Here is a 13,442-nt window from a genome sequence, read left to right on the forward strand (position 1 = left end):
CTCGAGTAGTATTGATTTTACTGCTGCTAAAATTGTGGATTGACTTATGACATATATTGTTGTACTGAATGCAAAATTTGGCATGGCCCTTACACAATGGCCTTACTGAAAGTGTCACCTGCTACGATGTGACAAATCAATGATTTGTAGTCATTTGTCACAGTGTAGTTTTCTAGATTAGTTGATTATTATGTGCAGTAACAATTAAAAACAAATAGCATCTTTAGTTTGTAGGTAAAGCATTTTACACTTGAAGCGAGAAAACTATGATAAAGCCTTTTTTTTTTCATGAATAAGTTATGTTATGTTATTTATTGTTTTTAGGTTATATATCAGATGATAAATAGCCAGAATCAAGATTATTTGTTAAAATTACAACTTCTGGAAGAAGACTGTTTTTTGTTTTGTTTTGCTTTACGGTTTTGTTTTGTTTTAGAAAATTATTTCTTCATTTTTTGGGGTCTAAATTCGATTTTGTGGAATAAAAAGTAGGCCTTTTTAAGGCATGTCAAGGCTTTGGAATAATCTGAAATTTGAATTTGGGATATGCCAACAAATCTCAAATATCCCAGCTGGCTTCGGGCAGTAAGCGGGGTACACCTTGAACTGATTGCCAGCCAATCGCAGGGCACACAGAGACGAACAACCATCCACACTCACAATCACACCTATGGACAATTTGGAGTGTTCAATTAACCTGCCATGCATGTCTTTGGAATGTGGGAGGAAACCAGAGTACCCGGAGAAAACACAGGCAAGCACGGGGAGAATATGCAAACTCCACCCAGGAAGGCCGAAGCCCGGACTCAATCTCACGCCTTCTGCGCTGTAAGGCGGACATGCTAACCAGTGAACCACCGTGCCTTCTTAAAAGTAATCTAATGTAAAAAGACAACACTTAGTTTTCAAACTTTGATGCACTTGATTTGACAGGTACGTCTCACTTTCACGGAGGCACATTGATATACTGTAAAGTTGTCAACAATCAGAGTAAATAGCTAAAAGTACTGTAGCTATACAGTAAAAAAGAAAAGGAAAAGAAAGGTAAAGTAAAAGTCAATAAAACAGCTACAATGGAAATGCAATTGAAAAAACGACCACCATGAGAAGCTTGGTATCATTAGCTTTCTGTGCAATTCAGTTACGTAACCTTTAAGGTGCAAAAGTAGTCTCTTCAGTTGTCAAGAGCTCCTGAGACACATCGTGGAGTAGATTTAATTGGTCTGTACATTGACCAAGACAGCAGCCTTCTACTGAACATACTTTGTTTTCTCCCTGATCACTCTTCCATGTAGTGGGTCATTGACATAGTCCAAGATTGACAGCAATTTATAAAGGTCATTTTCTCCCCAACAGATGTTATGGATTCCACCATTGCTCCATTAACGAAACCATACTACCCCACCAGTTTGTCCAGGCATGTAATGTTACTCTTTATGTGCCAGTGTATTGTTCATTGTTGTTCAGGTCTCTTCGTTTGGGTAAGCACATACCGGCAATTCGGCCACATTTGAGCATTTTCCCTCCCAGGAAAAAAAAAGCAGACGTTTACATTGCGATCCTGTGGCGTTTGCTAATCAGTACACAAAAGAAACTTGTGGCTGCTTCACCTTGATAACACACCTGCTCACAATGTCCTGAGCATCTTACAGTTTGTAGCAGAGAGGAAAATCATAGCGCTAGCTAGACCAACCACCATATACTCACTGGACCTGGCTCTGAGTGCAAGAGAATGATTAAGGGGGCCTTATCTGAAGAAATGGACAATTTCAAGATGGCCGCGACAAGGACAATGTGGAGGAACGATCCTTTTATGAGAAGTCTTAGCAAGCGAGTTACACTCCAAGCAGATTTTTTTCAAGGAAAACTCGTCGTTTGGATTTTGGTGTCTTTTGTGACACCAGCTCCTTTAAGGCGCACCTTGACAAGTCTTGGAATTCTGTGGTTGTTTAAAGTATTCATCCATATTGACAATTTAACTTGTATTTTGTAGATTAGAATAAAGCAGAAATGCAGTTATGTTAGCTGCAGTTATGTTAAGGAACTACAGTCTACAGCATATACTTTTCCACTTTGAAAACATGACTTTGCGTCACCACCACCGCTGTAGCACATGTTAATGGGGTAGATGCCACGGACTTCCGACTTCCGGGTTTTACACTTCAGCGCCGTTTCTGGCCACTGCTGGCCAACACTCGCACACCCACCCATGCGCCCCCGAACCACGCGCTCACTCTCGTCGGCGGGAGGGAGTCTCGGCTATCTGAAATGCTTTGGACACTGAGACAGACACTAGAACACTTGCAAACGAGGGGCACAAAGGCGGAAGCGCAAATATTGGGACGAGGCCCACACGTCGGAAACCGGAAACGGAAACAAAGTTGATGGGTGAAAACCGGTCGGTAGTCCCGCCTCCTCCGTGGCATATAGTCCATAGTAATACCATGTGAAGAGAGCCCACAAATTCAAATGTTGTTATTCAAAACCTATTTTCTTAATCTTTGAGACAGTACATTTATCCCCCAAAATAAGAAAGCCGTTAAAACTATTACTTTATGGCCTTTGTTTAACTTTTTACTTTAAAATCCCATGGGCTCTTCTTTCTTTTCATCTAACGGTAATGCAGGTGTCACAAATGTGATGACTGAGGGCACCAGGTAGCGCCCTAGCACATAAATAGCCTGTGTGCTACTCACCAGTGAAGGGACATTAGGATTTTCTAGGAATTGTAGAAGTGAATGTAAACACTGGCCGGATTAAAAGAGATAAAGTGTTGCATATTGATATGATTTCCTCATTGAAAAATCACTAACATGAACAATGCTTTCATATTATTATTTACTATTAGTAATAACATAAAATAATATTATTAAAGGTAATTTGAGCAAATTTGTTGTTTCATAAGACTATCAAACTGGTAGCCCTTGTATAGTTTCAAAATGGTTAGTGACCCCTGACCTAATGTGTCATAAAGATTGTTGTAAAGACTTTCTAATGCTCTTTTTCTTCTTGTGAAGAAAGCAAATTAATCACAAGACTTCTGCAGTTTTATTGGTGGCCATTGGTGGTTTTGGATGGACTAATAACAATACGGGGGAATCATATGGAACTATAGAATTGTATATTAGTCCTGCACTTGTGTTGAGTGAAATTCCCCAATGAATGTGGCCTGTCCTAAACATTGACTTAGAATTGTTCAAAGGAAAGCCAGTCTTTTTTTTTAAAAAAAAAATTCTAAAAGAGCTCAGTATTGTTCATTCGGTAATGTCATCATCATTGCTCTTTTTAAAAAAAAAATTATTAAGGAAAGCCAGTCTAAGCGAGTGACCAAAATTTGGTACAATGTTGTGTAAGGTTTTTCTTTTCTTTTCTTTTTTCTGTACGTTTAAATGCTATGGTTTACAAAATACATATGGGTCAAATAATACACAAGATGGCTGTTGTGTAATCGGGATCTACAGTATATCCAAAAACTTAATAAAAGGTATGGATATAGATTAAACGATTTATATATATAGGATTAAAGGGAGTATGGTAATAACCGCTCTGAGATGTATTTAAGATGTCAAACCCGCTAAGATCTTTGATTTGTACTGACTGACTGGCTGTGTTAATCAGCTTTGAAACTAGAAAATCAATAAAAGCGGACTTTCCTGCAATTTTTACCCTTTTAATGATACGTCATCTGAAATTAGGACAGGAAACAGGAGTACGAGAGAGGGAATAACCCACAGGAAAGACCCACAGTCCAGGAATCAAACAACGTAGACTAGCCATGGTGTGGGTGCTTAACCACTGAGCTAAAAAAACACCGTAAGCGAGGATTTAATAGTGGAGACTACTACTAGATATACCGTTTTTAATTGAATCAGTAATCTTGGAATAATGATTGACTTTTGTTGGCTCCCAGCACATGTTGTTGTTAGAGGCAACGAGGTGGTCGACAAAACAGTGAAGAAAATGCTGGAAATAAAATGTATAGCAAATAGGGTCGTGTATTAGGCCACACAAGACTTAATCCAACACAAAGGTTAACAAACAGAGAAGAGCAATTAGCAGTGTGGTGTCTGCCAACTTCCTAGGATGTAAATTAACCATGTTCTTTTCAAGTAGCCTATAATACACAATATACAGATCGACAGTGGTGTGAAAGGGAAAGATAAATTGGAATACATAGTACAAGTATATTAAAAAGGAAGAAGGAATGCCGAATGATAGGATTAGATCTCTATTTAATTTCGTAATGATACCGTTGCTTTGACTTTGAGTTACAAAGCCTCCCAAGTGCCTTTGCGGTTCCTGTACAGAAGGGGGCGGTATGCACCAAAGATATGTAATCTGCCGTCAAACTAAGGAGAATAAGTAAAGGGGCGGGTTACTCGTAATCGTCAGAGACACACAGCCGCACTTATCAGCTGCACGACGCGCGTGTTTAGAAATCTTTCGAACTTGTGCGACACGCTTTGCTTTAACGCCAGAAAATGAGGGAAATTGTGCATCTCCAGGCTGGTCAGTGCGGAAACCAGATTGGGGCTAAGGTTAGTCAATACCATTGTCGAACGTTTTAAATTGAAGTGTTTGGTGTTTTGTTCCTGACAGGTTAAAAACAAACTAGGGTGATTATCTACATCTTTACTATCACAAATGTTGGTTTAATTTCAATACTTGTAAAGCCTGCCTATCATTTTGAAAGGTATTCGAGCAGTATATCTCAGACTTTGAACGAACTCACTCGTTGCAATCCTGGTTCCCCCGAAAACTTTTGAGTGTCAGGGAATACTTGAGATAAAAGCTGATTCGTCTCAATATTTTTGCTTGAAGGCCACAATATTACCAAAATAATTTAGCCAAACTAATGTGTCTCTTATGCTGCCCAAAGCGCTTTCACTTGATAAAAGTTTAAAAGCTGGCCTTTGTTCAACATAATGGCTCATCACGTGGCAAAAGACCTGCTGTTATGTTTGATGACTTTGATATGTTCCTATTAAGGGTCCCTATGAAAAATGTTACCTATATAAATGTTGCGTAAACATGTTATTTGAATGTTGCTTACTTTTTTGTTGTTGCTTTTTCTGGGTGGACACGTGTTTGGTAAAAATATACATGTGAATGTGACGAGTCAGCTTTTTTTCTGTAACTACAGAAAAAGCCACAGCTGTGGCTATTTTTCTTTTTACTAATAATTTAGGAATGTGTTACCATTTTATCTCAAACTAAGGCATCGTCTGTTGTGAAAGTGGTGTACCATATGGAATTGAAGTATGCATTCATGATATTTCTGCAACGCAAATGCTTCCTTCCTTTATAGTTTACACTATAAAAACAAATGGTGTATTATATTGCTTTTGCCGGTGGCTAGAAGATAAACCAGGCAGATAAATTACATTTCATCACATTTTTTTAATCAAAACAATCCCCACATATCAAATTACAACGATCCAAAGTCCAATGCTTTTCAATGAGAGGAGAGCTTCCTTTGACAGAGTTAAGCGCCATCTTGACTTAAACTCGAAGTAAGCTCGGAATTGTCAGTAATCCACAAAGCCATGTTTGGGAAAAAGAGTTTCAGGCTTTTATCTTTTCTTGGAGTACTTGTATCCACTATCTATGCCAGCTGTACACATTTCTGGTTTGTTACAGTTTTGGGAGGTGATCAGCGATGAGCATGGCATTGACCCAACTGGCACATACCATGGTGACAGTGACCTGCAGTTGGACAGGGTTAATGTCTACTACAATGAAGCTTCAGGTAAGATACAATAGCCTATATATTTAAACTTGCTAGTAGCTGCCACTATATCTATACCTCTCTGCCTTCTTAGGTGGAAAATATGTTCCCCGTGCTGTATTGATTGATCTGGAGCCAGGCACAATGGACTCTGTGCGGTCTGGACCTTTTGGTCAGGTCTTCCGACCAGACAACTTTGTCTTTGGTGAGTAGTTTTGAAATGTATTGCATTTTTTAGTATCGGAGAAAAAAAACATTTTAGCAATTTGCTTTTTTACTGTAGTAGCAATATTATTCCGTTCCATTATTGTAGTGTTGTACAGCTCAATCTTGATTTTTCTTACAGGCCAAAGTGGCGCCGGTAACAACTGGGCTAAGGGTCATTACACGGAGGGTGCAGAGCTAGTGGACTCCGTTTTGGATGTAGTGAGGAAAGAGGCTGAGAGCTGTGACTGCCTCCAGGGTTTCCAGCTCACACACTCTCTCGGTGGTGGTACTGGCTCCGGAATGGGCACTCTGCTCATTAGCAAAATCCGTGAAGAGTACCCAGACCGCATCATGAACACCTTCAGCGTGGTGCCTTCTCCCAAAGTATCAGACACGGTGGTTGAGCCCTACAACGCTACACTGTCAGTCCACCAGCTGGTAGAGAACACAGACGAGACCTACTGCATCGACAACGAGGCGCTGTACGATATCTGCTTCCGCACCCTCAAGCTCACAACTCCCTCCTATGGCGACCTTAACCACCTGGTCTCTGCCACCATGAGCGGAGTCACCACCTGCCTCAGGTTCCCCGGACAGCTCAATGCTGACCTGCGCAAACTGGCTGTCAACATGGTGCCCTTCCCTCGTCTGCACTTCTTCATGCCAGGCTTCGCCCCCCTCACAAGCAGAGGCAGCCAGCAGTACAGGGCTCTCACTGTGCCCGAGCTCACCCAGCAGATGTTTGATGCCAAAAACATGATGGCCGCCTGCGACCCACGCCAAGGTCGCTACCTGACCGTGGCCGCCATCTTCCGTGGCCGCATGTCCATGAAGGAGGTAGATGAGCAGATGCTCAATGTGCAGAACAAAAACAGCAGCTACTTCGTTGAATGGATCCCCAACAATGTCAAGACCGCAGTGTGTGACATTGCCCCTCGGGGCCTCAAGATGTCCGCCACCTTCATTGGCAACAGCACGGCCATCCAAGAGCTCTTCAAGCGCATCTCTGAGCAATTTACAGCCATGTTCAGGCGCAAAGCTTTCCTCCACTGGTACACGGGCGAGGGCATGGATGAGATGGAGTTCACCGAGGCAGAGAGCAACATGAATGACCTGGTGTCAGAGTACCAGCAGTATCAGGATGCCACTGCTGAGGATGAGGGAGAATATGGTGAGGAAGATGAAGATATGGCTTAAAATCCCCTCTCCCCCGTCCGGCCAATTGGTATACCGGTATTTGATATGTGTTCCAAGTCTTCCAGGTTTCAATGCTCTCATGTGAAATTCAAAGTTTTGTGCATGGTTAAAGTTACATTTTGAGTGTATAATTTTGATGCACTTGATGACAGACTTATTAGTCCCCCCCATAATTATTTCACAAGCATTTCCCAAGTGCTGTTAAACGGGAGCAGTGCATTTTAACACAGCTTTTACAACATTCCTACTTTAACTTTGGACGCTACCAATAATTTGATTTGCACACAGGAACAAAGTTGTTTCAGACCAAAACAAATTAAAAAAATAAATAACAAAAAAATAAAATACAAAATTACCAGATGTATGTATGTTTTGGGTCATTAAGTAAAACACACATAAATCCCAGTGAAAAACTTCAGGCTCTTTTCTTATCCTGGGAAAAAAAACACGCATGCCAATTAGCATTAGGGCAGCTAATAATTTAGAATCAGGGTTTTGTTTTGTTTGGTGAAATTATTTTTACTGTGCACACACAGAAATATTTCAAGCATCCAAAATGAAAGTATATAGGATGCTTGGAAAAGCTGTTAGGAAGGCATTGCTCTCTTAAACAACACATAGGAAATAATTTTTTAAAATGTGTTTTCATCGTAAAATGGTCCGCTAATAATTCTGTCAAGTGTATAGTGTTTTACGTAAAACATTTGTAATTGTGTCAGTGTTTTTCAATAAAGCAAATGAGTGAAATATGAAGTTTAAAGCCATGCTTCTAGGGTCAAATACATATATTATTCCTACATAATCAGCAAGAAATATAACAGTATGGTTTAAACTGCATTAAGTTGGATACAGAAAGAAAAGTTCTTGAAAAGTGTAATAATGGCTGTGGTCACGAGGTGGCAATGTTGGCTAAAACTTTCTTCCACATGACGTAAATAAGGACGCTTGAGGCTAAAGCCAGCAGGGTCCAGCAGCACACTTTCTTTAGCTGACCCTCCAAGTTCTGTTTCTCTCCAAAGCGTGACACAAAGCCACCCTAGCAGAAAACAGAAAAGTAGCATTAAGGACAGTTTTGAATAATCATTTGGAGAATATCTGTAAAGTTTTGACATTGTCAGACAAGCTGTTAATTGATATAGCTGGATTTCACAATTTTGTGGCATGATAATGTCAAGCATCTTTTAAAGGACTATTTACTCCTTAAAGGGGAAGTCAACCCAAACGTTTTTTGTGTGTTTTTTTAAAACTATGATCTCAGCAGCACTGTACTATGTAGCCCTAATAGTCTAAACACTATCATTAAAACAAATATATATTATGGATTTCGTTATAGATTCAGGGCCCACAATTTAAATAGACTGCTTTTTTTTTTTTTTATAGCGCTTTTAACTAGACCATATGCTGCCCAAAGCGCTTTTCACCATTCACACACACACACACCAATGGCCGACTGCTGCCATGCAAGGCGCTGCCAAGTCCATTGGGTCAAATCGGGGTTCAGTGTCTTGCTCAAGGACACTTCGACATGGTCACCAGGGGTGAGGATCAAACCCACAACCTCACGGATGGGAGACGACCACTCAAACCACTGAGCCATGCCGCCCCCGCGCCGGACCACAACCCCATTGAGAATTTATAGGGTATTATAAATTAGTAAGTGATTTCAAGTATTCATGTGTTTATTTTTACATAATTTGGGCTTCCAGCTCATAAAACCCACAAAAAAAACGAGATTTCCAAAAATTTGAATACTGTCAAAAACTCACCATTTACTTCCCAGAATAAAAGAAGGAATTTAAGATCACATCAAATCAATCCAAATATTGTACTTTCAAAACGATGTCAATCTTTAATACTTGGAATTCATTTTGCCTTAATAACTGCCCCAATGCGCCGCGGCATCGAGGCAACCAGTCTGTGTAATTGCCCAGGGGTTATGGAAGCCCTGATCTCCTTAATGGTTGCTGTCAGCTCTTAAGGTTTTGGGTCTGATGTCCCTCATTTTCCTCTTGATAATACCCTATAAATTCTCAATGGGGTTGAGATCCGGTGAGTTGGATGGCCAGTCAAGCACTGTGATGGCATGGGCATCAAACCAGGTTTTGGTGCTTGTGGCGGTATGGACAGGGGCCGGAAGATGAAATGTGCATCTCCATACAGATCCCCAGCAGAGGGATTCATGAAGTCCTCTATATTAAAACATTCTGGTATAGTGTTGCTCTGACCCAGGATTTAAAAAAGCGGAGTTGACCAACTCATGCACTGGACATTGCACTTCAAATCATGACTGACTGAATGGATATTTCACTCTGGACCTCAAAGCAGCTTGGGTTCTGTTCCTCACCCATCTTCCTCCAAACCCTTGTACCTCGATTCCCGAATGACTGGCACACTTTAATTAGAAAAGAGGCCTTGGACCACTGGCCAACAGTCCAGTCCTTCTTCTCCTTGGCCCAGTTGAGGCGCTTCCTATGATGGCTCAGGCTCATAAGTGGCTTGACCCGAGGAACCAGACTGTTGTGCTAGGACTCCTGCCTCATTCCACTCTTTCTGTATCTCTGCCAGATTCTTGAATCTGCTCTCTTTGATAATCCGCTGAATCCCACGGTCATCTCTTTAGGTGGTGCATCTTCTCCTGTCACATTTTGCCCCTCCACTAGACTTTTAAGCTTAGAAACAGCAGTCTGTGAACAACCAACCTCCTTGGCTATGAACTTTTGTGGCTTACCCAGCCTATTCATACCCTATCAATGATGCTCTTCTGGCCAGTTGTCAAGGCTGCAGTCTTCGCCATATTGAACCAAACTGAGACAATTGTACCAAGCTGAATCAATTTAATGACACCTTGGTAAGTCTGTGTAGATGCTTTGAGTTTAGTAGATGACACTCAGTGTAAAAAAAATCATGCCCTGCAAAATCTGGGATGATTTCGTAACAGTATTAAAAAACATTTGAAATCCTGTTTTTGTGGGATTATGAGCTGGAATCCCAAATTATGTAAAAATAAACAAATTATTAATTGAAAACACTTAAATTGTCGGCCCTGAATTTATAATTAATAGAAGTTTGATTTTTTGAATGGAGTTATGGAAATAAAATAACTTTTCCATAATATTCTTGTCATTGGCTCAGCCCTGAGCAATTGTGATGTCATTTGCAGTCATGAATGAGCAAGTGGCAAAATGGCCGCCCCCTGAGATGGATAAAAAACAAAACAAGGATTTTGCTGCATAATTCATATTCCACAAATACAATACAGTATTATTCAGAACACTGTGTTTAGTCTATCGGGGTCACCTACAAGTGAAAATGCAATTTTGCATGTTCTCCAAATTAAATGTGGCTCCAATTGAAAATTACATTTAACATTGCAAAACTAATTGAATTGTTGAAATAACCGCTGTTGACGTTCATTTCAAACTGTCTAATTTCTCCGGTGCTGATATTTTTGGGGTTTCAAAAGGCCTATATATCAGTTGGAAATGACAGGTATTATATGTAGAGTATACCTACTTATTTTTTTTAAAGAAAAGGGACATATTTGTTCAAAGTAACCATCAAGTATTTCATACTTGATGGAAAGCACTTGCAGTCAATAGCTGCTTGAAGTCTAGTCAACATCGCCAACATTTTGCCGCCTTAGTAGATGCTTTGCCAGACATTTATCACAGGTACGGTAAGTTAACAGAATATAATTGAAGCATTGACGCACCGGTCAGTGCGGTTTACAGCAACACTGCATGTCATTTGCAGATGTCAAAGTTGCTCATGAGAATTTAACTTACTAAAAAGTATTTTGTCCTCCTGTTATATAAATTTCATGGCCAAAATGTGAAAGTTTGTATCCATATTTCATGTATATTGTGGCCGCAAAAAGAAAAAATACACTTAATAACAAAAAAAAAAAAAAATGCGAATCTGCGGGTACTAACCTTCTTTGACTTTAGCGGAAGAGTATTGACTTCACTTGAGGAAAAAAAAACACTCTGGTTTTTCTGACAATTTTTTTAGGGGGAATTTTTTTCTTTTTTTGATTTTTTTTAATCCTGTTTTACAGATTTTTTTCCCTTGTTTATATATATATATATATATATATACAGTACAGGCCAAAAGTTTGGGCACACCTTTTCATTCAATACATTTGCTTTATTTTCATGATTATATACATTGTAGAGTCTCACTGAAGGCAGCAAAACTATGACAAATAACGAACACATTTGGAGCAATGGAATTAAAACAACAAAAGGTGAAAATACTAAAATAAATACATAAATAAATAGCCACCCTTTTCTCTGATTACTTATTTGAACATTCTTGGCAATCTCTCAATGAGCTTCAAAAGGTAGTCACCTGTAAGGATTTTCCAACAGTCTTTCAGGAGTTCCCAGAGGTAAGAATGTCAAGAGTATGCAAAAAAAGTAACCAGAGCAACGGATGGCTATTTTGAAGACTCTATAATATAAAACATATTTTTAGTTATTTCACCTTTTTTTGGTTAAATACATAATGCCACATCAGTTCATACATAGTTTTGATGCCTTCAGTGAGAATCCCCAAAAAAATAACCACCACGCAAGACCCTGCCCCCTTCCCCCAATACTTTGTACAACCACCTTTTGCTGCATTCTATATGTACATAAATGTAGAATGTGCGAAACAACCAAGACCCACCCCCACCCAAAACTTTGTACAACCACTTTTTTTGCTGCAATTACAGCTGCAAGTCTTTTATGGTATATGTCTGTCAATTTTGCACACCCAGAGACTGATTGTTTGGCTATTTTTCATTGCAAAACAGCTCATGCTCAGGTTGATTAGATGGAGATTGTGAACAGCAGTGTTCATATCTATCCACAGATTCAGGTCTGGAATTTAACTTCACCATTCTAATAGCTGGTGTATATGTTTAGTTATGAACCATTTCATTGTAGATTTTGCTTTATGTTTAGGATCACTGTTTTTGCCGGAAGACTTTGCCCCATGCAATCGAAGTGTTAGATGTGATATGAGCATGCGTACAGTTTAGATTTGACTTTTTGCCAACAGATTGTCACTCCATGAGAGGCTGCTCCAAGACACTGATGCTCAAAGACACTGCTGTGCCGACCTGCCCATCTTAGCGGAGCCCAGTATGCCAAATTGGCTAACGTATAGCAAGCCTTAAAATCACGATCTGCTGGCATTTGCGCTCCACAGCAGGTACGCTGTTATGAAAATAGAGCCCTAAGAGTTAATCTTTTGTTTTGTTTCAAATCTGTTGTAGTGTTTGTTAATTAAAAAAAATTAAGTGTGAATACTGCACCTTAACATATGACTACATACTGTGAACGTGCTCTACGGGCAAGAATATTTTCAGATTGTGAATACATACCCATCCTCTCTTTTCTCTGATATCAGGGCAGATGACCCTCTCCACATAAGCACCCACACAGTCCTTCAGCTGAGGCATAATCGCCGCCATGCCGTTCTCATGGCAATGCAAGGCCATCTGGCCAGCTAGAATATAGACCGACAATACTGCGCTCCATGCCAGGTCCCGGCGTCGCCCCCCAGGGTCGCTGGGGAAGAAGTGTTCATCCAGGATCCTCATGAGTGTAGGACAGGCTGTCTTCTCGGTCACATCCTGGAAGACACGTGGCCAGCGCTTGAAGAAGATGGGGAAGCGTGTGAGGAGCGCATCCCCAGCGTAGCGAAGGGCCGCAGTGCAAGCAGTGGGAGCGGGACCCATGGTTCCATCTAACCCGCCTGTGATCACATAGTCGATGTAGTCATGAGCCATCAAGAAGGCCTCTCTCACCAGCGGGTCGGGACTGCTTAGGCCCGGCCTGGCCTCTGATACCTCTGACTGGCACATTGTCGTTTCACTAATCAAGCTCTATTGCCATTGAGAAGCAGGTGGCAGATGGCCATTCTTTAAGTCACTGTGATCTGTCCTGCCTACTTGGGAATCCTTCAAACTCACCTCCTCCTCTGAGCAATATAGAGTGCACACAAAACAGCAGCAGGTCCGTTGGTGTGTGTCTGTGTTACACCGAGTCAACTCGTCCCCCTGCTAGCTAAATATAGAGCCCTTGCTAACAGGCCTCTCAAATGTCATGTGCTCAATAATACCCTTGTTTCAAATCCATGCACAAGTACTATGAGCAGACCGTTTGGCCTTTGTTTACCCACGCAGATGTTTGCCATCTATGACAAATCCACACACTTATGTCACTGTTTTATACTTTTTGCTGTTTAAAACATTTGGCACTGCTGTCTGTTTGTGTGGCAACCCTCTTACAGGTTTTGGTGTTATTGCCAGCCAGGCTCA

General features: G+C 40.6%; 2 protein-coding genes across 2 annotated transcripts; one reads left to right on the forward strand and one right to left on the reverse strand.

Moving 5' to 3' along the window:
* The first annotated feature begins 4,350 nt into the window (after positions 1-4,350).
* LOC147174424 (tubulin beta chain-like) lies at positions 4,351-7,885 on the forward strand. Its single transcript, XM_086075654.1, has 4 exons — positions 4,351-4,538; positions 5,641-5,749; positions 5,823-5,933; positions 6,075-7,885. The coding sequence occupies exons 1-4, from the start codon at positions 4,482-4,484 to the stop codon at positions 7,130-7,132; spliced, it is 1,335 nt and encodes a 444-aa protein (XP_085931780.1). The 5' UTR covers positions 4,351-4,481; the 3' UTR covers positions 7,133-7,885.
* Positions 5,381-13,078, reverse strand: bcl2l16 (BCL2 like 16). The gene is made up of 2 exons (XM_086075655.1): positions 12,504-13,078; positions 5,381-8,168 (listed from the first exon to the last, which is right to left on the reverse strand). Exons 1-2 carry the CDS (start codon positions 12,984-12,986, stop codon positions 8,022-8,024), a joined length of 630 nt encoding a protein of 209 aa, XP_085931781.1. The 5' UTR covers positions 12,987-13,078; the 3' UTR covers positions 5,381-8,021.
* Between the last annotated feature and the right edge of the window lie 364 nt (positions 13,079-13,442).

Source organism: Leptonotus elevatus, chromosome 5 (assembly GCF_054856555.1).
Source record: "Leptonotus elevatus isolate MCC_2025b chromosome 5, RoL_Lele_1.0, whole genome shotgun sequence".
In the NCBI taxonomy this organism is placed as follows: Eukaryota; Metazoa; Chordata; class Actinopteri; order Syngnathiformes; family Syngnathidae; genus Leptonotus; species Leptonotus elevatus.

Coding starts and splice junctions, on each gene's coding strand:
- LOC147174424 (XM_086075654.1), top strand. CDS start 4,482: ATGAGGGAAATTGTGCATCTCCAGGCTGGTCAGTGCGGAAACCAGATT. Junction 4,539..5,640: donor GAAACCAGATTGGGGCTAAG/GTTAGTCAATAC, acceptor GGTTTGTTACAG/TTTTGGGAGGTGATCAGCGA. Junction 5,750..5,822: donor CTACTACAATGAAGCTTCAG/GTAAGATACAAT, acceptor CTGCCTTCTTAG/GTGGAAAATATGTTCCCCGT.
- bcl2l16 (XM_086075655.1), bottom strand. CDS start 12,986: ATGTGCCAGTCAGAGGTATCAGAGGCCAGGCCGGGCCTAAGCAGTCCC. Junction 8,169..12,503: donor TCAGAGAAAAGAGAGGATGG/GTATGTATTCAC, acceptor GTTTTCTGCTAG/GGTGGCTTTGTGTCACGCTT.